General features: G+C 35.9%; 1 protein-coding gene across 8 annotated transcripts in view; it reads right to left on the bottom strand.

The window, feature by feature from the left end:
• Nucleotides 1–2,546: 2,546 nt before the first annotated feature.
• The window catches only part of MACC1 (MET transcriptional regulator MACC1), a 209,932-nt gene continuing 185,772 nt past the window's right edge, over nt 2,547–26,706 (bottom strand). For 7 of the 8 annotated variants that reach the window (XM_077122236.1, XM_077122238.1, XM_077122233.1 and 4 more), the window contains 4 exons: nt 24,764–24,886; nt 21,235–23,279; nt 17,093–17,281; nt 2,547–2,969 (listed from right to left, as the gene is read on the bottom strand). In XM_077122236.1, coding sequence (XP_076978351.1) covers nt 2,757–2,969; nt 17,093–17,281; nt 21,235–23,279; nt 24,764–24,878 — 2,562 coding nt within the window. In that variant the 5' untranslated portion in view covers nt 24,879–24,886 and the 3' untranslated portion in view covers nt 2,547–2,756. Of the gene's footprint in view, nt 2,970–17,092; nt 17,282–20,183; nt 20,804–21,234; nt 23,280–24,763; nt 24,887–26,706 lie in introns of those variants that run through there. The other variant, XM_077122245.1, reaches the window with a different exon arrangement.

The following is a 26,706-nucleotide window of genomic DNA, read 5'->3' as shown; positions in this document are numbered from 1 at the left end:
AGTGAATAAACCTCCTCAATTGGCTTTCACAAAATGGTTTAACAGAAAGAAGTAGAGGATTCACACTTACCTAGAAAAATTGCTGCATTGCAAGCTGAGCCCTGAACTGAAATCCCATCCTAATTGGTGCATCGTTAGATGAAAAGCCTGAGAAACTGAAAGAACTGCCTATACTTTTTCCACTTTTGAAATGCTTAAAGAAGTTTTAGATTAATGGCTCTTAATGCTTTTAATGATGTCAAGGATAGGATTAAGTGCCTTATTAATTCCCTTGACTTGATTGTAGCATAAGCTGCTGCCAGCTATTAAAGACAACTCGTGATTACCAAGTTAATGTTTTCTGATTATAAAAATCCATTATAGGAAGAAAAATGTAAAATTCAGAGAAGTAGAACTGATGTATAAAAATATTAGAATGTATTTACAAGAACAGAATGTATGTACATGAGTTAAAAATTCCTCTGGAAGGAATTGTTAAAAGATTCTAAAGATTATAAAATATCTTTGTAATGTATTAACATTCAAACTGTTGCTTCATCCTTAAAGATTGTGTTTTACATTTTTCCAGACTATTCTTAAACTCTCCAACCACAATCACAAACATGATCCAGTGGAAAACTGAAGTAATTAATTTAATATTACTACATTAACCAGCAACCAGATCCCTATCTCCTCAGTCAAGGAGCCTGGAAAAACCCTGTTATTAATTCCATACTAACCCTTCCCGAAATTGCCTGGTTGGCTTACATATTAATAATATTACAAGAAATGTCCTAAAGAAAGCAAAATCACCCCTAATGATTGTCTTCTGAACTTACAGTTTAATTTTCTCTTAATTTATTTTCAACTAAAATAAACTCTATCCTTGAATGTGTGTACATGACTCCTTGGGCGGACTATGTTCCTTTATCATCAAATATAAATATTGAGAGCCTTAAAGATTCTTCTTAAAACCTAATTCCAGTTACCTTTGCCAGCATACCAAATACCCGAGGGTGGTTGTATTAAAAGCCCTAAAAAAGATTCTGCTTTTACTTTTGTAGCCAAATAGACATGTTTTATTCAGGTTCCCAAAATAAATTCCTTATTCAGCTCATCCACCACACCTCTGAGGGTGTGTCTTTCCTTCCTAAATTCAAAGGGCTTGCCAGCCCTAACTTTGCCTTTTCCCTCCCCAGCCTCGCATCAGAGCCATCCTCCCTGGCTTCCTGACCTCCTAAATTCTCTTGCCTCAGGACTTCATTATATTGAGGGGGCTACCTCTTCTACCCTCTCTTGATGGAAGACAACTAACTGATTGGTCCTTCTTCAGGCACACCATTTCTTTACCAAGAAAACCTTACCTGACTTCCGTGATTCAGCTCGTGGCCCCATGTGTATGTAAATATATCTTAGCATCACAGGCTCTTCTTTGCAGTAGTCATTACAACTGTCATTTTACATTGCACTGTGATTTTTTTTTATCATTGTATGTCTCTAGCACTTAACGGTATTGAAGTCAGGGTTCATGTTGGTTTTTTCACCATTATTCACCTCAAGCCCTTGTGTACCTGCTACAGAGCAGGGGACATAGTATGTCCATCGAATGAATGACAGTAAATGTACAACTGTGCAAAAGCCATAAATACTGGCACACAGCCAGAGGACTGGACATATGTGTAGCCACAGGCCGTCTCTTTGTGAACCAAGCCAGCAATTAACATTTATACTGGTCCAAATTACTATATAATCTTTGTCTTCTAAAAATTTATGAAGCAATTTGGAACACAGACAAAAACACACAGATATCAGTGATTTTGAGAGTTGAAAATTGCTGCACTCAACCGGAATAGATTAGTTTGTTTCTTTGTTTGTTTGTTTGTTTTTATTAAATAATACTTGTAATTAAAAATCCCTGAGAGCTAAAGAAGTACTCTGCCTCATGATCCTGCTCAAAAAGTTAAGCAGAATTAAATAGGTCCCAAGACGCTTAAGGAAGCTGGCAAAAACAGCAGGACCATGATGCAAACAACAGATTCCTAACAATAAGTCCTGTTTTCTTCTTTTTAGAGATGGTTAAAAAAAAAAAAATTTCAATTAAAATCAAATAGCTAAGTTTCCTAGAAATTTTAATATGCCTTTTTATTTTTTACTTTACTACTATATGGTAACATTTTTTAAAAAATTGAACAGGCTTTGCAGATATAAAACTACTTCACACTTCCTATATAGCCTTAGGCCTCCTCTCCAGAACTTGGTTTCTTCACCTGAAAAATGGGAATAATGAGGGATAAAAGAGATCAGTTATAGAAAGCACGTAGGCTGGGCCTGGCCAGAATGTGCACCTGCTCTCTCCTCTCTCCTGCTCCTGCCTCTCGGTAAAACTCCATTTGTTCACATCGAGAACATTTAGTGTGTCTGAGTGCCTGTGTGATGTCATCAGTCTAGCAGTCATTTGGTTTAACTCAAGGAAATTCAAAAGAAACTTTGAAAGAGATAGAGGGCTGTTGTTTCTTGCTTCAACAACAAAATGCTTGAATTTGAAACATAACACACACGCAAATTTTTTTTATTATAAAACTCATTCATGGCTTTCATGTTAGATCGTACAAGGAAAAAAATATTTTGGCCACATGAAAAAAATAAGTAGATTGCTTTTCTGGAATTCACACTCTCTCTTTCACACACATACACAGACACACAAACACACACATACACTCACGTACATATCATTATCCCCAACCATTCTCCCTTCTCACAAAATCACACCCTCATTTCTATACTTCCTCAAAGGTGGAGAATGCAGTTGCTTTCAAAATCTCTAAAGAATTTACTAGTATTAAAACCCCAGTTAAATCTCGCCACCGTTTGGTCACAGGGTTTTTCATCCTGACCAAAGCTGCTTGCAGGTCTTCTAACATATCTCTGTAGCTATTTCCGTACTGAGTGCCCCAAGTATAGAGAAAATCATAAGCAGGTTTCCACATCATCTGAAAAGAAAAACAACACCGGAATAGTGGGTAAGCAGAACACAGAGAAAACAGATGCTTAAATTATTTTTTTAAATGTGTAAAAGCCTATGTCTTAAAAGAAAATGGAATAGCAATAATAGCTGGACTTATTAATGTCGTGGAAAAGATGTTTTAAAATTATTATTGGCTCCCTGTTAAATTCCTGTGTCTATGAAACTAGAACTTTTAAAAATAATGATTCCAAGTGGGGCCTTTTTTTTTCTTGATCCATCATCTTTGCACAATAGTTTGATGATAACAAATATTGTGGAGATAAACTTTTCTTTCTTGAAAGGCTTTTAAGATTCAACTAATAACTCTTTTAACATCATATGTATCTGTGATTATTTTGTGACTATCACATATCATAAGGAGTTTTGCAATATATTTAATACCTTAAGCCATTTTATTCAAGCTGTTCTGTAAATAAGGAATCATGTAGCTTCATGATCATGTCTAAATGAAAGCAAAAATATAACTCTCTCATTAAAAATACTTTAATGATATATTTTATGACACAAGAAGGCTCAGTATTTGACACTTCTTTATTATGATTTCCCTAATCACCTATCCATACCAATAGCGTCACTGTTTCCATAGAAATAAATGTACGTCATAGGACAACTTCACATACAAGCACGTATGTGATGGTAACCAAGGCAACCAGGCTCAGAGAGACTAAAGACAAAGACAGACCCAATAAGGCAAATTATAAAATACAAATACACACACACACATAAGGCTCCAAATGAATTTTCTCAACAAAAACAAAATGAACCACGTGCTTATAATTGGAATATAAACTTTATTGCTTGCTACTTATTTGGCTCACTAAATAATTGTGATTCTGTCACTTGGAAAATGCAAGAATAAAGACTCTGAGCCAAATATTATGCAAAGCTGCGCTTGGAAAATAGATACTCTGTTAACAATAAAAATCACATGAAGTAGGGCTTTGAGATATAATTTTTCATCCTCCCTCAATGTTCCCATATACTCTAAAATTGAAGTTTAAATACAATAGAATGAAAGAAATTAGATTTCAGATTCAATCTACATAAAAGTCTAGGCATCAGGCTCAAAAGATGATTTGATGCTTTTTTGTTCAAGTTGGCATTACTGGGGAGCCATGAACACCCACCTCTTCACCTCTCTTGACAAAGCTTGATTGTGCAAGGTAGAAAATGGAAGATAATAATCAAAGTTTTACCATAGTAGGGCAGTCATCATGCAGCAACATAACTTCAGATCCTTTCTACCAACCAGATCCACAAAAAATTGCATCTTCTATTACTGATAAAATATAACGAGATGTTCTCTCATCTATTCTTCTGAAAACTCACATCGAAATCAAACCCCACAAAGTGCAGGTCTAGCTCAATGATGGAAGATGTGTTGAGGCACATCAGTGAAGCCAGTTTGCCAGACTCAATCTTGCCTGTAGCTGCTCAGATTACACTGTAGTAAATCCTAATTGTCTATAAAAGCTCTGGGACCTGTGTTCTATGTTGCATTCACTCAAAGCCACCAATGTTTAAGTATATGGCACATGATTTTTCAGTTTTTCATGTATTGTTTACAGGATAAAGACCTCTAAGACTTTGTTCCTAGTCCTTCAGTGAGTGTATCTGAAGACATTTTATAACAAACAAAAACTGAGAGCATTGCAGGAACAAAGTGATGTCATGGTAGGTTAGCATAAAGTATCAGAGAAAGCAGACTTCTCTTTCCATTCACATAAAGGTAATTTCCAAGTTGTTCAAAACTGTGCAGATTCAAAATGCCTTCACAATCAGTGGCAGCCAAAATGGTCCACTGTCTTTACAGGGTAGAAAAGCTCTGGCTAACATATCTAGCTGCAGCTCCTGTAAATTGACATGTATAGAAAGCCATGAAGCAGCTTCTTGGTGCCACAGGAGACAGGCATTACATCCAGGTGATACAGAAATTGGAAACTGCAGATTCAGGAGACGTCCAATGATCATCTACCCATGCCATTGGATGGCAACCCTTTGCATTTGATGGTGCCTTCTGATAGCAGAATAGGGTGGACAGAGATAATTGTATGGGCTGGTGAATCCTGGACCCTAACTAAGATTTTTAAGTATGTAAAATCACACCCCAGAATTCTCTCAAGTTAGTCACAAATAAAGAAGGGATGGTGCCTTAAGTTCATTTGGGATTCCCTGGACTCTAAATCATAAACTGGCTATAAATTGCTGCAATAGTTTCAGATTGAAAGCACCAGAACCATGGTAAATTTCATGGCTTGTGCTAAAATATGAGTATATTGTTATTGTATCTCATTTTTGTCCCTCTTTGAGCAAACTAAGGCTGAATATTCCTTCAGTGCAAAATTTTATCTGTTGTATATAACACCACTCAGCACAGATGATAAATATCATTGCAACATAAAGACAACGAAAATGTTATGAACTATATCATTGTTCATTAATTATTCCATTTATTAAATCAAGATTTATTGAGTACTTACCACTGCAAGTAACTTTGTTATAGTAAGGAATGAGATGATGAATGTAGCATTGATCTTGCATTACGAAGCTTAGAGTATAATATTTGTACAAACACTGGCCCAGTGCATGCATAGATAGGACTTAATAATAACTGTTAAGAAAAAGTCATTAGGAAATAGCTGCAAAGGTGGTTTGATCCTTTTAGATGTCTCATAAAATTAGACTTTTTATATGTTAATGTATAAAAACTTAAACCAGATCATTTTCCATTTGAAATTTATATATAGTTTCAAAGTGCTTCCATACTCTTTATTGGTACCATGCCACTGCAAAACTTCAATGCAGAGTTCATATTAAGCTAAATTGTTATGTTAATTAAAAATGTATAAATATTTTATTCTTAATGGTAATTGCAATTCTAAATAAATTGATCTATGAAAACTTAAAAAAGAAAAAGTCAAAATCACTCCAATGCTCTAAATAAATGAAAGAAAAAATGATGTTGCCATTGGCTGAGAGAAACTAAGGTGTTTAATAGAAATAAGATGGGTTTGGACATCAGAGGCTTGGGTTTAAATCTCACTACCATCTTCTACTGGGTGGGTGAATTTGAATGAATTGATTAAGTTCACTAAGCAGCAAATTGTTTTCTATCTATAAACTATGGATAATAATTTCAAAATCTTGTGTCCAGAGCACTCATGGAGTACCTGGAATCTAGTTTGCATTTCATATTTTTAAAAGATATGGAGGAAAATGGTCATTTTGTTTGTTTGTTTGTTTGGGGCTAGATAAGGAGCCTAGTATTAGCTCTGCTGATAAAGGCGGGAAGTCTAAGAAGAAACTGAAATGAAGAGATGACTTCCAGGGAGGAATAAAGGGTCTAGCATCACTAATACAAAGGCACTAAAAATCAAGAGAGTAGGGAAAATTTCAAGGAAGAGAAGAAAGGGATGAAAACTTAATCCTCAACTTAATCCTCAAGTAAGTCTACAATTAGGAGGGGTCAAGTAAGAAGTAGAAGTAAAAGCAATAAAAGGATGGAGAAAAGATAGAATCAAGGATAGAAAATGAAGTAAGACTTGAAGACCAAGGATTTATAGCATCCCCAAAAGTACATCCAGGATATGCTAGAGCCTTCTAGGGCTGTTTGTCCACATAGCCTCCTAAATCCATGTTCAGTGACATCAAATTCCTAGAAACACACAAACTACCAAAACCGACTCAAGACATAGAAGAGCTCAACAAACCAATAACTAATAATGAGATAAAATCAGTAACCAAAAACCTCCAACAAAGAAAAGCCCAGGACCATATGGCTTCACAAATAAATTTTACCAAACATTCCAAGAAGAATTAACACTTACCCTGTGCAAAATATTGAAGAGGAGGGACACTTTCTAATGTGTTCTATACAGCCAACATCATCTTCATATCAAAGCCAGATAAAGATACCAAAAGAAAATAAAATTACAGACCAATATCCTTTATGAATATAGATGAAAAATCCTCAACAAAATACTAGCAAACCAAATCCAACAACAAATTAGAAGAATTATACACATGGTCAAGTGGGATTTATCCCAGGCATGCAAGGGGATTCGACAATTAATGTGATTTACTATGTCATGATCAGGTTCATGTGTCAATTTGGCCAGGTGGTGGTACTTGTTTGTCTGGTTGGGCAAGTGCTGGCCTGTCTGCTGCTATGAGGATATTTCATAGAATTAAATCATGATCGTGTTGGCTGCGTCCACAGCTGATTCCACTTGTAATCAAACAAGGGGAGTGTCTTCCTACTTAATGACTGATGCTTAATCTAATCACTGGAAGCCTTTCAAGGAGGATTCAGAAGAGACAGGCTCTCTTCCTGCTTTGGTCGGCGAGCCTCTCCTGTGGAGTTTGTCCAGACCCTCCATCGGAATCGTCAGCTTCGCAGCCTGCCCTGTGGATTTTGGACTCTACGTTCCCATGGTTATGTGAGACACTTTTATAAATTTTATATTTACAAATATTTCCTGTTGATTCTGTTTCTCTAGAGAACCCTAATTAACACATACTACATTAACAAAATATGAGAAAATCACCACATTACCATCACAATGGATACAGAAAAGTCATTTGACAAAATCCAGCAATTTTCTTGATAAAAATGCTTTAAAAACTAGAAATAGAAGGAAACCTCCTCAACATGATAAAGGGTATTTATGAAAAAAAAACACCACTAACATCACACTCGATGAAAGACTGAAAGCCTTCCCTCTAAGACAAGTATGTCCACAGTCACCACTGTTATTCAACACTGTACTGGAAGTTCCTAGCTAGAGCAATTAGGTAAGAAAAAGAAATAAAAGGCATCCAAATTAGAAAGTAAGAAGTGAAACTTTCCCTATTAGCAGATGACATGATTCTATAAAGAAAAAATCCTTAAAATCCACAACAAAGCTACTGGAACTAATAAATGAATTCAGCAAAGTGGCTTGTACACAGATTTGCACAAAGGACTTGTACACAGAAAACTAAAAGCACACTATATATATATCCCCATATATTTATATATTAAATACACATTTGAATGTGGTTGAAAAGGAAAAAACATAGGACTAGACAACACAAACAGTGAACCCTACTGTAATAAGGGACTATACTTAATTGTACAATTATAAAAATGTTCTTTCATGAATTGTGACAAATGGACTGCACTCATACAAGATGTTAATAATAGGGTGGTATATTGGAACTCTGTATTTCATGCATAATTTTTCTGTAACACTGCAACTTCTCTAATAAAAAAAAACTGAAGGCAGAAAAAAATAGGGTAAGCAATAAGTCCACAAAGAATCCTAAACATAGTAAACAATTAAAGAGAAAATGAATCATCTTTCTGTGGAAGTATTTGAAGGAATAAAATGTTAAAATAAACAATTGTCTTTCTGAGATGGCCTACGTAAAGTCCTGCAAAAGCTAGAGTAGAGGTGAGGACTGCAAGATGTCTTCTAGGTTTATGTTATCTTTTATCTGTCCAGTGTTTTAAAAATAGTTCTTCCACTCGTGCTCAATGTTATGATGAAGGGGGGTATGCAAAAGCTCTGCACTTATGCTTTGACAAATCAAAAGAAAAGCATATTGTTCCTGAGGGTTTTTACTGAATTATTCTTAATCACTAAACAAGTATTCTCAGTCTACTTATCTCTACCACAACTATTGAATACATAAACTAATTGCCCATGTCTCTATACTTCAATTTCTTAATATTAACCTAAAGGGAATATGGGCCCATTCTTTGACTAGGAACCATGAGGAAGATAAAAGAACAGGGTGGTTAATTTCTCATCTATGAGCTTTGATCGCTTAAATATAAAAGACAGTAGCATCAATAACTGTTTATTACAATGAGCAGTTTTCCTAAGACCCAGTATTTATGTGGAACAAATTTGTCTTATCTTTGGTTTATCTTCTTGGACAAAGTAAAAGGTAAGAGAGCAATGAAAGAGGAATAAATGTAGTGCCAAATGAAACAGGGAAAGAGATAAAAAAAAAAAGATAGAATAATATTTTCCAAATTTAGAGCACTTATTCCCCAAAGTCAGTAAGTCTCATTAGATAATGTACTAGATAATGAAATACAACACGAATAAAAGCAATTCAAATTTGAGCATAGCACTCTGTCTTTTTTAGCTCATAAAATATGGATAGCATTAAGAATGCAATTGGTTTTAACTACCTTTGGATAATTACATTTTGTCACATTAAAAGATTAATTATCCACCTACTTTCCTCATAAAATTATGGGGGCAACGTTTTATTTTAAGTACCATTAGCTGAAGCAGTATTAAGGCAAGTTTGCCTTATTAATGATTATTGCATATGTTCTATCTTCAATGCATCATTTACAATATTCAGGTGGCCCTTACATTGCCTATAATTGTAAGCACATAAATATGGTTGAAGATGATGTTGCTGTTTTCTTCAGGGTATAAGGGAGGCTAATGTATCAAGGGGTCCCCATTTTCTCAGAAGGGAAGTGGTGCCTGATTAAGACTGGATGGAAGATTCTCTGGGAAAAGTTTGTTTGGGGACAGCTAGCTCTCTGCTCTGGAACTTCAAGGGTTACTAATGAGCCAGAGGAAGACAGAAGACCCACTATTTGCTAGTGCATCTGCTCAAAACAGTGCAACATCACAGGAAAACATGCTGTCAAGTCGTTCCCACCTAGTCCTAGTTAGGATTACTCGCTTCCTTCATGCCATCTCCTCCCAATCCTGCTTGCCACCCTCTTCCAGCCACAACCATAAATTAGTAAACACATCTAAATGTCAAAGTTAAAGAAACTTGAATGGCTCTGGATTTAGAGGTACATACTCTGGGTTTGAATCCAGGTCTTTGACTTACTAGCTCCGGGATCGTGGGCAGCTATAAAACTTCTCCCCATCCTTATTCTCCCTTCTATAAACAGGGAAAACAATGTTCATGATTACAAAAGTCACTGTCAAGTGTACAAAGTTATGCACGTGTGCTGGTTCGGAAATATTCTGTACCCCAGAAAAGTCATGTTTCAACCTTGATTCAATCTTGTCAGGACAACCGTTTCTTATAGTCCTGATTTAATAATGTAGGTTGTAATCTTTTGATTAGATTATCTCCATGGAGACACGATGTGCCCAATTGAGGGTGTTAACTTTTGATTAGCCACATGGAGATGTGACTCTACCCATTCCAGGTGGGTCTTGACCAGCTTACTAGAATCCTTTAAAAGAGGAAATATTTTGGAAGAATTTAAGGAACCACAGAAGCCTCAGAGTCGACAGCAAGAGCAAGTGTAGACACTTGGAGAACAGTTGCTTCAGAGAACAGAGACACAGATATTTGGAGAAGCTTGGAACCCAGCAAGCAGCCAGAACCAGGAGACAACCAAGGGAAGCCAAGAGCCAGCCCTGGAGAAGAAAAGTGAGGAAGCCCCACAGGAACAGAGGCTGAAGGCAATGGAGCCCAGTATCAAGGGGCCAGCAGATGCCAACCATGTGACTTCCCAGCTGACAGTAGTGTACTTGACCCATCAGACTTTCTTGAGTGAAGGTAACCTCTTATTGGTGCCTTAATTTGGACACTTTCACTTCTCAGAACTGTAAACCTGTAACTTATTAAATTCTGTTTTATGAAAGTCATTCCAGTTCTGGTGCATCACATTCGGGCAGCCTGGAAACAAACACAGCATGTAAAGGTCCTGGTACACAATAGGTACTCAATTAATGTTAATTGGGCACGTTAGTTAAATTTGAAGTTAATATAACCATGCTCAAACACTTAGAAAATAATCCCGGTCCCCTAGCTCTAAATCCACAGATATTTTGCTATAGTATTGCCATAAATCTATTTTATAATTAAGAAATTTTTTTAAATACTAGCTTAACTTTATACTTGGCTGAGCTTTAGTTTTCCTGAAATTCCTGGTTGTTTCTGTCCTTGAAATAAACTTTTATGAAGAAAGCCTAAAATATAAATAAAATATTATTGTCTCTTGTGGTAGTTTGAAGATGTTATGTACCCCAGAAAAGGCCACATTCTTTTAATCCATTCCTGTGGGTGCTGACCTTTGTAGGCGGGGGACCGTTTACTTAAGTTACTTCAGTTGAGATGTCACCCACCCCATTCAAGGTAGACCTTAATCCTTTTACTAGAATCCTGTATGAGAGGATAAAAAAATATACAGGGGTGGTGCAATGGTGGCTCAGGGGCAGAATTCTCACCTGCCATGCTGGAGACCTGGGTTTGATTCCCAGAGCCTACCCATGCCAAAAGAAAACAAAATTTATATATATTATATATATATAAATAAAAAATTTATATATATTATATATATGTAAATACAAATTTTATATATATATATATATATATACAGAAGCAGAGAGATGAAATTAAGAGAAGCTCATAGAGAAAAGCCCGGAGAAGCTAAGAGAGCACCCACAGAAACTCAAAGGAGAATCCACTGAAGCCAGAAGCGAAAAGCAATGAAACCAGAGTGAAGGACCAGCAGCCCCGGCCCTGCGCCTTCACACATGACAGAGTGTCCGAGATGCCAGCAGCCTGTCTGCAGAGTCCAGTGTCATCCTGTCGATGCCTGAGTTGGATCTTCATGGCCTAAGAACTGAACATTGTAATTAACAAATCCCCATCTTAAAAGGGAGTATATGAAATAGTGGCAGCTTCAGCAAGCCAAAACATCTCTAAGTCCATTTTCAAATGTCTTTATAATATTCCAACTACTCTGATTACTAATTCTATTTGAATTTCACATTACTAATTCTATTTATACTTCAGACATATAATAGAAAATTAATGTAATACTCCAGGAATTGCAATGCAATCCCCCTGTTTTCTTCCATCACCTAAAAAAAAAACCAGAATATCTTTATGGAATTAAATTTTTTAGTAACAATCATTACAATAGTGTACAAAGTAGGCTATGGTAATCTAAATGTTATGTCACTGTGCCAAATTTCTAGTACAAACAATGCAGATTTCTATGCAATTCACCACTGGTAGATGAATTTTCATATAACACTTTTCTCTTCTTTAGGAAACTGTAAATAGATTTCTTACTGCAAAATAACCGTAAGCTACAGCTTCAAATACCAAAGCTTAACTTGAACCAGGCACAGACACAAAGCCAACGATGAAAAGTCCCTTTAAGCAGAACCAGAGTTGCCACATGAGGCAGAAAGCCAAATTAGTCCACGAACACTTACTACCTTTTCACAAGAGATCTTTTTCCAAAGAAAATTAAATGCAGTTAAGCTAGTGAGAAAAATATGATCAGTCAAGATTTTTTCTCTTTTTTCCTCATGCATTTCCATTATGCCAGTTTCTCAGAAAAGAAGCCTTTGAAATCACTGCTGATCTACCCACATTCTTTCTATAGTTTCTCTCAAACATATTACTAAAAAAAAATTGCCGTGCTTTATCTTTTCCAAAATCAATGTCATTCAGTTGCCAAATACACCTCTTCCTCCTCTTTATCATCAAAACAATAACTAACATGTAGCTAGTGATTACAATGGGCAAAGTGTTGTCCTGAATATTTCACATAGATTATCTCATTCAATTCTCCAAACATCCAATGAGGAAGACACTATTATTAGCCTCATTTCAAAAATGAAAAGAAAATTGATTTATCAGAAAGTCAAATAAATGTCCCAAGGTCATATGGCTGAGATAGTAGAGAATCTCAGCCTCTGTGTTATTGCAGTCATTCAAGAATCTCTTCCACCAGCTCCCGTATATAATACTTGACCACCTACCTCAGTAGTTATTAAGTGAACTTGCCCCTCCAGCCCACACCTTCTTCTCAATCATCACTTGTACTCATGAGTATCCAGAAGCATTGAAATTCCCTTCCAGTTCTCTCCAATTATTCAAATATTACCCATTTTTTTAGGAGTATTCCCTGACTGTTCCTGCTCACTTTGATCCTCTTTAATTTAGTTAATTTCTAAGGGACTCATCAGTATAGCACAGTCATTATGACGATGTGTAAGGACAAAAAATCAGCACAGTGGTTTATTTTTGTTTAAAACAAACCTAGATTTGAATGCTAGTTCAGTCACTCAAGAGCCACGTAACTCTGGATAACTCACACAAATGCATTCATCCTCAGTTTGTGTATCTGTAAAAAGCAGATGGTCATAATGTCTTCTTTTCAAAGTTTGCTGAAATAAATTAGATATTGTAAAGAAAGATGCTTATGACAGTTATCTGACACTCAGTAAACATTCAATAAGTTGCAACAACTATTATTATTTTCATTACCCATTATTTTCTATTATTTTTTCATCTAATTATATACTTCTTTAAAATTTTATGACAATTTCAAATGTTAAAAATTCTTTCCAACATGCAGGCCAAAATGAAACTTAGCAATTGAGAAAAAATATCATATCTTTCATCCTGTTTGTGCTGTTGTGTTTTGTGTTTGCTTGTCTTTTGTTTTGCTTTGTTTTGTTTTTCATTTTGTGGTTCCTAAATGAATGCTGGGAACTGATAGACCCAGAAGGCTTGTTAAGGATATGGTCGAATATTAAATATTGAGGACAAAAAGACAGAGGAAAGACACTAAACAAGTGGGAATAATTCCATAAACAATCTTTAACTCACTTATAAAAAATAAAACTAGTTATTTAAGGCTTACCTACTTTCCCATCTTTAATCTAGACCTACCTAGAATAAATAAAGTGCCTGGAACACTAGAGCTGCCAGTCATAAAATCAGGAGGAAAAAAGATTGGGGCAAGAACATGAAGCAGTAAATTAGATTAAAAGTTTAGCTGATTAAGTGTTGACTACAAAAAGACTTATAAACTTACCAGAAATAACCCTCTATAGGTAAGTGATTTTTGAGATTGAAAAACAGTGTGATTAGGAATGTTGACTTCACTGGGGTCCGTATGGAGGATGGCCCCCTCTTGTGAGTCAGGTAAGAAATCAGCCTAATCAGGTCTATTAGTGCCCGCAATTAGGTGGAACCCAATGGGCATAAGTAGAAGGTAATTTGGAAAGGGAAGTGAATCATGAGTGTCTCTGTTGAATAAGAGAAGAGAGCATACTTTCTAATGGAAAAAAGTTGTTAGGGAAATTAATTGCCCTCTATGGTAATAATCCCCAGAAGGCTGAATGAAAGCATCCAGCTTAGGTCTATGAATATCTTTGTCCTAAAATATCCAGCATTTCCCCTTTGTAAAGTCTGAGTTTTTACAAGGGGGCTATTTTTCTATGATTACATTGATTCCTACTTTTAAAGGTAAATCTCTAAATATCTTCAGGAAAACGCCAATGAATTGTCACTAACTTTCACAGGAAAACCTTGGCAAGTATTATAACTTTGCATGGCATAACTGCAATTTTTACCAAAGAAATACTCTGAAAAACATTATTTTACTTACAGTCAGAATCCAAGTTTCATAGTTTTTGCTTTTAGGTGGAAAATGCAATGTCATTAGAAAAGTCAGATAACATTTCTTAATATTTAATTGGGAAATGAGTAATTAAAAAAGTGACATTCTCAGAAAGTTCCAAAGAGAGGCATTATTTGTCCTTAGAAAAGAATAAAATATGGCCAAATGAATTCAAGAAAAATCTGACAAACATACTATTAATATCCCCCAAACTTTAATCAGCTTGAGCCTTGATAAAAATGCTGAGGTGAATGTTGGTATAAAAATGAGATGTGAAAAGAGGAAAAAGAAAAACCAAAATTAGTTATTTAACCCCTTAGCCCCCACCACACCTCCTGGCCCTGTCACTTGGGTGCCATTTTGTATTTGGAGCAAGCAGGGATGGTTAAATTCACTGGCCCCCACAGCCAAAAGGCCTGTGCTCAGAACCTGACTCCATGACTTCATAGCTGTGCCAAGGTTAAGCAAGTTACTGAGCATCTCTATGCTTCAGATAATATGTGTCTGCCCCACAGGTTTTTGTTGGAAAAATTAAATAATTTTTATAAAGTTCCTGGAACTATGTGTGGCCCAGAGTTGTGCAGATAACTGTCAGATACAATAAAAGTAGAACATAGGGAAGAGTGAAAAGTCAAAAAGGAGAGAGAATGAGTGAAAGAGCTCCACTGAAGACATTGGTACACATGACCCTACATGTACCCTCTGAAATAAAAGAAACAAAAGGAGCAGGGAGCCACTAGGACTTATCGTGTATCTCCCCCAATGCCAGCTCCCTCCCTCTGTACCTCCTACCCAGAACTAAAATCTGTACATTTGGAAATCAACCATTTGACTTGTAAGCTGATCATATTTAAGAATTGTCTGCTTCCAAAAAGAAAACTGAACTTTTGTGGCTTTGTTTTTTAGGGAGCTGGAAATTAGCTATATTAACCCTATAGATTAGATCTTTTCCTAATAGATTATTGGGAATGGCCTTCTGCCCCATATACCATGGATCCTTCCTAAGTTTTAAATAGCCATGGATCAGAGTTGATTGCAGTAAACTGAACCACAGCCCATAAAAAGACACATAAGGACTTTCCTTTCCGTTCTGAGTATTAGTCAGCCTCAGGCATCGAGGTAGTCATTTGTGATTGGGACTGTGCAAAATAAACAACGGAAAAATAGGCTGTTTGTTGGCCTTCATAAGATTTGGGGGAAACCAAACTGTAAACAAAACAATTAGAGAGAAACCAGATGCCTAAAGAGGCTGACAGAAAAAATAACTCCCTGATCACCCTCTCAATAAAACCCTTTTTAAAACAGAGCCTTGTTAATGGAAAAAGAACAAAAACAGAACAAAAATAAAACAATTCTTGATTTCAATTTTTATTTGTCCTACTGAAATATCAGAATCTAAACAGCTTATCCAAAAGAAAAAAATCTTACTTCGTTCTTAATTATTTTTCATTTTTTGGATCATTTAGTAAACACTTGAGTCTATTATATACACTGAGCCCTATCTTATATTATGCTGATTTGTAGGTGGTAGTGTCCTTCTCAAATTATGGCAGTAAATGTAATCTATGAGAGAAAAGGATGTCCTCAATCTCTGGCTGCTCCCGACTAAAGAGTCTTTCTGGTTACTTGCTTGCTTCCTCGCTTGTTTGTTTTTAAAGGAGCTCTTGCCTCCATGAACCTGGAAGCTTGCCTGCTGAGACAGCCACTGAAGTTGCTAGGATCTAGCTGCCTTGGTTTGACTTTTCTCTAGGAGGGAAGTTTGCCTTGTCTTAATCAGCAGCTTGTGTAGTTACTTCTAAGTAAGAAAAAAATCTTGAGAAATTAATACCTAGCTGTGTGATCAAAAAGGAAATGGAGAGCATAGCTTCTGCCCCCTACCAAGTCATCATTTTGTCAGAGAGACAAGTTTTTCTTTAACTGAACTCTCTTTAAAATGCTTATACTCATGTTTGAAAGAAGGGTATACAACACTTGGTATGTGCTCATCAGGGGAATATATGTAAGGTTAAAAATTGACCTACAATTCTTTATGGTAATCTGGAAGAAAATGTTTATCAAACTTGCACCTGAAAGTATACATTTATTTTAATATTGATAATAATAATATTTACATGGTAAATATTATTTTGTATTAAGTGCTGTCATTCTGTATTTGATGTCCAATCATTGTCACTGTGTTCTTAACGTGAAGGAGATATTAAAGTTCTTAGGTATATCACTCTCTCTCATTACCAGTGACCCCATAGCCTCCTCTTAATGCTTCCTGTCACTGAGCTCCTTTATTATATACTGTTCCCTTGTCCTGACTTTGTGCTGTCTCCTCCCTTCAAAATTTACCTCTTATATGCCCCAATTCCTTATAGCCCTGCTCACTTGGGGGCTGAAGTAGGCTAGCTAGTTAACTAGCCATTTTGGTCAATTCATTCGATTAAAGGCCACATTTATATGCAGTCCAATATGGGAAACAACAGTATATTTGAAAGTCCCACAGCACCTTAATTCAAAAGGGCGCAACATGTATTTCAGAAAATATCAATGGGTTAACAGGGGGAGGGACTTTGGTTTGTGGATCTGCTAGGACACATCCCAAGTTATTCCAAGCAAGTCATTCTGGCTTGGTTAAATTTGCTTTATTTGGTTTGCAATTTTTCACTGTCCATTTAGACAAACAAAAATCTTACCTCAGCAGCAACATCTCTAGCTTTTCCTCGGTGAGGAATTTCATATGCCTCCATTTGTTGCTTTGTGAGTCTTACTAACTTTTCAGCTAGTTCCCTCCAGTGTTTTCCAAGCTTGACAGCTGAAGTCAAAATAGCAGCCTCCTGGATGAGTTGCGCTACCAACCCTTGGCAATCCATCTTCAGCAGAGCCTGCAACAACAATCATGTGTCATTATTTAAAGCACTTAATTGTGGCTTATTCCAACAAATTAAAATTTCATGTACATATTCTAGAAACTGCAGTCATTTTTTTCTCACCACAAATACAGTTGAGTTTTCCAAAATTCAAAAAAAATTGGATTTACTTTTAAACAAATACCACTAGCAATACACAGTGGATACTACTAGACTAGAAATAGGTGGGCTCTAGAACTAACTCTGTGACTAACTACACATTGGGCCTTGAGCAAACTACTTAACTAATACTTCTTACAAGAAGAGGAAGTTGAAACAGACACCTCTGAAAGTACACCAAGGGTCTAATAGTCTTTGATTCATGAATCCAGGCATGATTGTTCACTCTGTAAAAGAAATAATTCCTTCTGTTATCAGAGGATTTCTCCAAATAGTGAGTACATTGGTGCTGGGAAATATTACTCTACTTTTTAGAAAATGTGACTTAGAACTTCCCAAGAAGTTTATTATATAAAAGTGAGACATTCTTATGGCTTTACAAAAATATTGATATTTATGCCTTAAAATAAAATACTCAACTATCTCCATTTAAAACTAGTATACTTGGGGTGTGCAAGGGAGGTTCAGTGGTAGAATTCTTGCCTGCATGCGGGAGATTTAGGTTCAATTTCTTGCTCATGCACTTCTTTGCCCAAAGCAAAGACACAAAAACCAAACCAACCAAACAACAACACAAAATACATTCAATAAATGGTACTGCAATAATGAGATACTCACATGGAAAAAGAATGAAATGTGACCCCCGCCACACAGCATACAAATAAAATAAAATAACTAGTATAATTGTACTAAATATAAGACACAAGATATTGAGTATAAACATTCATTGTTATGTAGAATACAATGCAAAATATAAAACTGTCATACTATTCTTTAATCAGGCATCTGAGCTTTACATCTTACCATGCAAGTTTAAAAACAAGTCCACAAGTTTCTGTTTTGCCTTTCAGTATATTTTTAAAGCCTGAGGTTGTATCTATTTGTATTTCTTCTCTGTTTAAAAAAGCAAATAAGTTTGGTAGCCCCTCCTTATTTAAAGGCACTTAAAAGCTTTGTTTGCCAAAATAAAGCAGAAAACAAAAATGAATGAGCTAGTAAGAAAACCATTTCTAAGTAAATCAGTCAAAAAGAGCATTCATTTCCACGGAAGGGGACACTTTGAACAACTATACTTGAGCTGTGGTTTTCATAAACAGACTGTCTTCACTCATGAATGTATTCTGAAGATTCATGGTCTCAGTGGGGAGAAACAGTACTAAGCCAGCAGCCCCCTGGAGGTGCTTGTTTTACTTTGCCAAAGCTGCTGAATTGCAGATACCATAAAATGGGTTGGCTTTTAAAATGGGATTTATTAACTTACAGTGACCTATGAAAATTTCCAAATCAATGTATCAGCAGGCACTGCTTTCTTCCTGAAGACCAGCTACTGACAATTCCGGACTCCTCTGTTGCATGGCAAGACACATGTGATGTCTGCTGTCCTCTCCCTTCTTTCCCAGGTGTCTTCGCCTTCAGCTTCTGGCTGCTCTGTGGCTTTCTTCTTTGGTGTCTGTAGCTTTTTCTCCTTTCTGCCTTCTATGTCTTTCTCTCTGGAGTGCACCCTCTTTTAAAGGTCTCCAGTAAAAGAATTAAGACCCATCCTGAATGAGGTGGGTCACATCTCAAAGTATGATCCTACTCACCCAAAGATCCTATTTGCAATGAGCCCACACCCATGGGAATGGATTAGCTTTAAGAACATGCTTTTCTGGGGTACACACTGCTTCAACCATCAGTGCTTCTAGTAAACTGCAGAGCGGTTTTACATATTCTTATTTCAGTTTCTTATTCTAGGGGAGAAAAAATCTTCATTTACAAGCATAACCTGAGTTTAAAATCCAGCTCTACAAAGTATTGAGCATCCGATGAATCACAAAATCTCTCGATTTATTGATTTGTAAAATGAATCACACTGCTAACACCACCCTACATAATTCTCTATGGTCATTGTGAAAATGGAATCAGAGGCGAAAAAGCTTTAGAAAATGTCAAATGTATAAGAGAAAGGACTAGGGGGCTTAAACCTCCTAACCTTTATTGGGTCCCTTCCAACTACCCCAAATAAATACAAAATCCAACAAAAACATATCCTTACCATAAATATGTAGTTTTGGGGCATGACCTCTATTCCCCACATTCCATCACTCCTGATTAGATTGTCTGGCCTAAGCCCATTCCATACAGAGACCTCAAGTCTCCACTGAGGCACATTATGAGCTTTTGAGACCCCCTTGGGAAAAAATACTCCGTAGAATGAGCCCCCTCAACAGCACTCTCTGGGAAGCCACCAGAGGGGCTGTATTTAATTATCATATCCCAACATACAGCAAGTATAATCAGGCATAACCTTAGGACCATTTGGCTGATACAACCATTTATTAGGCATCTAAGAGAAACAAATCTTCAATTCAAGTGTTTGCTGAACATGAGCTATGGGAGATAATGATGCTGTTGTAAAATATATGTGCAGCTTCCACCAGGTAGAGCAGCCTCTAACGTTCAGTCTCCAATAACACTGAATGACCAGGATTATGGGAAAATGCAGCATATTTTTGTGGTCTCAAGCATCAACTCTGAAGCCACACACATCTTTTCGTGAATGTTCCTTTCCCTGAAACACCATAATAAAACTATCCACTTAGGGTGTTGGAGCTTTTGACACTTAATCTTGCTCAGCATAATTTTAGATTCATTAAAATAATTGAAAAAGAAGAAATGTTTTAGTTATACTTATTTCTTTATTGTATAAATTACTGTCCATGTCACAAATTAAATTCCTCTCCACAATTTTCTCCCCACTTTTTCACCTTGATTAAAACTTTTTTCCTATACAGGACTCTACCTGTATAGTCTAATTCATGTCCTATGTATAGCATACAACTTTGCATTTTAATAATAGTATTTATTATACACAAACACACACACACTAACACATATACACAAACATTTACTCAATACAACGCATATACACATGCCTGCATACATAAATTTGTTTCAAGGAGGCATAGTGGTTCAAAGCCTGGTTTTGAAGCCACAAAGATTTCAAATCCCACTTCTGATGCTAACTAACTTTGGGACCTTGGGCAAGTTACCCAACCTTCCTAAGATTCAGTTTCCTCTATTTGTAACATGGTCATACTAGTCATACTTACCTCACAGAGTTGTTACAATGGCCAAATTATATAACTAATATAATGCCTATAGACATTGTAGGACACCAAACATGTAGAAAGCACGAGAGAAAGGTTAACTATCATTATTATTTATTCATTCCCATTTTAACTATTTTTAGAAATCTGCTCTTGATTTATTTTTACTTTTATAAAACGTTAAATTTCCACTTTAAAGGCAAAACAGTTCTTCATCTTCTTTACAACTTTTCAATGATGCTTACACTGTTTTGAATAGTATGCTGAAAAAACGTTGACCCTGAGAGACCTATTAAAACATGAAAATTAAGAAAAAAATTAGGGCTGTCATTTTGGGGGCTTGCTTTCTGTTATTTATTTTCGTATTATTAGAGCATCTCTGTCACTTTAAGAGCTGTCTAAATATTCAAGAGGAGAAGAGAGGAGATCTCTTAACTCTTATGCCACAGCACAACTGTTTCTTTAATCTTCCTTAAAAAGATTATCCTCAGGGACCTATTTTCTGTGAAAAATGCAATTGAATCTCAAATTCAAGTAACCAACTATATGAGCTTCTAGGGAAAAAACCTCTATCTTTGTTATAAAGTGGCTTCAATTTATTTGGGAATGCTGAGAATTTTTTAACTCGTTCTTTTATGTCTTTGGTTATAAATATTGCCAAGTTAATAGAGGCATTAGTTCTCTATGGTAGATGAGTTACTGTGATCAAGCAATACTTACCACAATAAGTTCATAAAGAAACTTCCTTGTATTTCTATCTGCATGACAATCTTCCTTTAACTTCTTTACAACATAAGAAACTTTTTCTGATTCTTTGTCTGCTTGTATCTGATCAAAATCTTCCAGTGTCAAATGTGAGTAACCGAGGATATCAGCTAAAACTCTCCAGTCATAAACTTTTTCTGACACCAGGGTCAATACAACTGAGTAGATGTAAGTCAGTTTTTTTAATGGCAGGGCAATTTGTTCAAGAAGCTTCCCAGTTGTGAATACACTATCTGATCTAGACATTACTTGTTCCTTTGAGATCACTTTGATATTTTTGCAATGCACAAGTCCTATCTTACCTCGGAGGACTCCCACATACCATTCTTTCACTTTGCACTGCCCAGTGGCTTTTATTTTACATACTCCAAGAAGAGCTATTGTGTCCCCTTTGAAATAGTCAAATAGGTAGTCAACCTTGCTTTGTCTCAACACTGTCTTCAGGGTTATGCCATAATTGGTAAAGTTTAATTTTTTATCTTGAAATGTGGGATATTTAACAGGCACTGTTGGTAATAAAGGAGAAGACTTGATTTCTTTCTCATTCTGTAAATGACATGGCAGATTGAAGAAACGTTTTAGGTTTGGAGCTGGATAAGGTGTAGTGATGGAGAACTGTGCTATGGGCCTACCATTGAGAGGTGCCACCTGGATATGGAACACAAATAAGTGCATATGCCTGTGGTCAACTAAAGAAAATAAGAATTGCCGATGAACTACTTCACCTGTTCGCAACTGTTTTTGTTTAATCTTTTTACTTTCTTCTTCTGCCTTTGCTTCAAAATCAGGATCGCATGAGAAAACTGAAATAGTTAAATCTTGTGGTTGATCAAGTAAAAACGAATGCTTCCCCCAGAGCTGAAATACAACTGGAGACATGTTTTTTCCACCCTTCTTGATGTCAGTAATAGTGAGCTTTTCTGGCATATAACTGTGTCCACAGACTGTGAAAATCACAGTGAAACTGGGATGGATATATCTGGGTCCATAAATTCCAAGTGAGGTGGTTTTGTGGATATAATCCCAAATGGTGGCAGCTGGTGACAGAACAGCTTTGGCTTGTGTGGCAACCACTAGATACATCACCTGACTCAAGTCAACGAGCTTGACTTGAACGGTGTCTTTGTAAAGGTAGCAGTTGTTCAACACTTTGAAAGGGCCTCCTTTATCCAGGCTCTGCAAACACACCGTTTCTGTCATCACTTGGCTGAAAGGATCTTTTCTCACTTCAGCCCCAATTTTCATCTCCAGTAAAATAGCTTCCATTGTGTTGAGGTTGCCTAATGTGATTTCCAACAGTGGGCTTACAGTGCAGGAACGATCATGGTTAAGGGTCTGTGGAGGCTGGAGAAAAGCCCTTAGAGAAATCTCTTGGAATTCCCCAACAATTACATGGCCTCGGGGCACATGAACTGTGATATCTGATTCAGGCAACTGTACTGACCCTCCTTCATGGTTTAACTTACAAACTATGGTGGTCTCTGCAACTTGTGTTTGAACCCATCCAGGACTCTGATTGACTGTGTTCAAATCCAGACATGAGCGGGCCAGCTGTCGTTGGCTTAACCAAGCCATTTTATAAGCCTCTCGATCATTTTGAAGCCATTCTAAATCTTGCACTAGGATCTGGTCAGAGGTTTGTGTAATCTGATGGGTATGTGCTGTGTCTTCTATAATGTCCAAAAGTTCCGAAACACTTTTAGATCTTCCAGATTTCCTTGAGGAAGACCTCCTGGGCAATTGATGGACATCAAGTTCATCACCAGAGGAATCAAAAGAATTTCCAGTTTCCATTTCTCTAAAAAAAAGAAAGGGGTCTTCTTTCAAGATGGAAACAGTGTCTCTTTTCTTGTTATTTCTCAGTTGAGTTATATCATTCAAAAATGGGTTAGAAGCAGACAGTTCCTTCCAGAATGGATTTGTAGTTTTGAATTCATTATTGCCATGAAGAGAGTAAGCAGGGGGACAATTGAGAAGCAAATCTGGGTCTTGACGGACTTCTAATGAAAAACAAACAAACAAACACAAAGATAAAGTAGCATTCTGACACATGTCCAAGACTATTTTCATCATAGCTTAAAGACTCAGGTTTTACCTTTAATTTGCTCTCTGATTTCCATTCTAATAGTTACTACAAAGTTAGTGTGACATTTGGTCATATTTGTATGTTGTGAGAAAGCTTCTCTACCAGGTTATTTTGAATATATGCAATGTTATTTCATGTTAAGACATTATGATTTATAAACTAAACAGATACATATTTAATATTTTAAACAAATAATCATGAGTGTAACATATGTCCTTGAGAATGACCCAAACTATCACACACTTAGGTTTTATTGTTTTATGTTTCATTTTCACAAAATCAAACCTCTGAGCAGACTGAATCAGTGAATTATCTAGATGTTTCTAAACATTGAATAATGTGTCTTGATATATCTAGATGATTGATTTAATATGTTTACATAATGTTCAGTATGTGAAAAATATTTACTATATCTAACAACTAAAATAATTTTTAAAAACAATAAGCTAAACAAGATAGTCATCATGAGTTTCTTAGATTATTTTCTGATAACTTAGAATTGGTAAATTTTCATGATGTGTTCTTGAAAAATAGAACAGCATTGGGTTTCCTATTTGGGGGGATTCATTGAACTTTGGGGAGCTTGGGAAGGCAGGGAATGATCTGATCAACATGAAACAAACACATTACTACTCGGTAATGTGAGCATTTAAAGAATTAGCAACACATTTAATATTCACATTCTTAAGCATTTCTATACATCCTATGAGCTACCAAAGCTTTCTTTTTTTTTTTTTTTTAGAGAAAACTCACACCTGGTCATTGTTTAGTAAATATTGCGAATGATTCGGTGGGCTTTCTGAAGCTGGTACTGCTCTAGAGAAAATGAAAGTCAATGTGTTCAATCAGATTATCAGACATCCTATAGAAAAATGAATCCAAATAAGCTGTCAGACTCTTTTTGTTTAATATGTGCAGAACAATAATTTTGATTGAAATGAGTTTCAAATTTCATATATTAAAATTAGAAGTTGAATTTTGAAAAAAAAGTGGTATTTCTCTTATTTCCACTCTTTCTTCAATCTGGTTCCACCATCTCTCTCAAAATGTTATTTTACTTGGTTGACCAGTATGATCCTTTTACATTCCATGAAGCTTTCTTAGTCCATTCCAACTACCAGAGATCTCTCTAACCAAAGAATTCATTATATTTGCTGCAAACACCATTCGTTTGTTTATGAGTGTTTGCCTCCTCATAATATTTCTTGTATCCTATTGGCTATGCTACTCAATTTTGCACATCTTTGTAATGATATTGTAAGAGTCTCTATGATATGATTGGAATTTTATGTTCTTTTGATCTTCTGTAGCATTTTTCAGAAGTAGAGCATCAATAGTTTTTTGCAATGAATTTTATTTTCTTACATTAAAATTGACAAAAGTTTTAAATCCCTATACCTGAAGTGTTGCAATTTTTTGAGAGTTTTCGGTCTTCCATGTCAACCAAATTTCCTTCAGACCTACTCCGTGAAATTCCTCTTGATGGGAAATGAGCTCTTTCAGTGGTTAACATTTTTCTACCTACAAAGTAGAGAGTAGAAAGATAGATATAGATATTTTGGAAATATATTTGTACATATGAGCAGAGAAAACAAACTCAGACTGTCCATATACATCTAAACAGAAAACCGCACCTGAAAATATTCTACTTAAACCCTCTGCTTCTGGTAGGATGACTGCTTAGATATCCTGAAAAACATTTTAGCTCTCCACTGAAAAATGTTCAGTTCTTGGATTAATATCAACAATCAAACTTTTAAACACTTTGCTGAGTCCATAAAAAAAAAAACATGAAAATCCAAAGTACAAACAAAAAAGGGGTAAGTTAATATTTCACTACCCGAAACCCTAATACCTCAATAAATAGATATTCCATGTTTGGCATATGAAAAACTCACCATCACAAAATTGGAAATTTTCCCCCAAATCCTAAACATCCAATGCAGTAGCAAAAGGCCAATGTTCAAGACAATTCAGAGGAGGAAGAGCAGGTTGGAAGTGATGGATGCTACCACACAGCTACATTTATTATAAATATGTAGGAAGACAATGCAGAGTTGGAACAGTAGGAGAGTAACGGAACAGAACAGAGACCCCAGAAGCAGATCCACCCTCATATGGACACTTAATGTATGACAGAGGTGGCCTTGCAGAACAGTGGGGAAGGATGGATTACTCAATAGATTGTGATGGCACAACTTTTTGTCCATGCTGCAAAAAATTTACATAGATCACTGCCTCATTCATACTTAAAAATCAATTCCAAGAGATTTCATGTCTTAAGGCAAAAATCAAAACCTAAAAATAGAATCTAAGAGATCATTTTTATGGTTTCTGGAAAGTGAAGAATCACTTTAAAAAGACAAACACTAAAAATACAAACCATGGGTGGGCCATGGTGGCTTAGCAGGCAGAGCTCTCGCCTGCCATGCCAGAGTCCCGGGTTCAATTCCCGGTGCCTGCCCATGCAAGAAAAAAAAAAAAGAAAGTAAAAGAAAAAATACAAACCATAAAAAATTAAATAGAGAATTGCTGTATCTTAAAAGATGTTGTTTAAAAGCATAAAAACGCAAGCCAAAAATTAGGAGGAGATATTTATATAACATATGACAAAAAAAGTTACATTCTAAAATATATCAGATCCCTAAAAATCTGTGAGTAAAATACGAACAACTCTATAGAAACCTTTTCAAAAGGATCTGTACAAGAATTTCTCAGCAAAGGAAACACAAATTACCCCTAGATAAACAAAACTATACTCAATTTTTATAAAAAATTTATTCTAGTCAGATTTATGCAACCTAAAATTTCCCTTTTTAATCACATTCAGATATATATTTCAGTGCTGTTAATTACATTCACAATATTGTGCTACCATCACCACCACCCATTACCAAAACTTTTCCATCGTTCCAAATAGAAACTGAACATTTTAAGACATAACTCCCTATTCCTCATCTCTACTCCTTTCCCTGATAACATATATTCTAGATTCTGACTCCAAGTATTTGCTTGTTCTAATTATTTCAATTAAGTGCAATCATACAATATTTGTCCTTTTGTGTCTGGCTTATCTCACTCACCATTATGTCTTCAAGGTTCATATTTGTTGTCACATATTTCAGATCATTTCTTTTTACAGCCAAATAATATTCAATTGTATGTCTATACCACATTTTGTTTATCCATTCAATGGTTGACGGACACTTGGTTTGCCACTATGAACACTGGTGTGCAAATATCTGTTTGAATCCCTGCCTTCAATTCTTCTGGGTATATACCTAGAACTGGATTGCTAGGTCTTCAGGTAATTCTATACTTTCTGAGGAACTGCCAAACTG

This window comes from Tamandua tetradactyla, chromosome 1, assembly GCF_023851605.1.
Source record: "Tamandua tetradactyla isolate mTamTet1 chromosome 1, mTamTet1.pri, whole genome shotgun sequence".
Taxonomy (NCBI): domain Eukaryota; kingdom Metazoa; phylum Chordata; class Mammalia; order Pilosa; family Myrmecophagidae; genus Tamandua; species Tamandua tetradactyla.
Note: the sequence above shows the minus strand (reverse complement) of the source record. Positions and strands in the feature narration are given on the sequence as shown.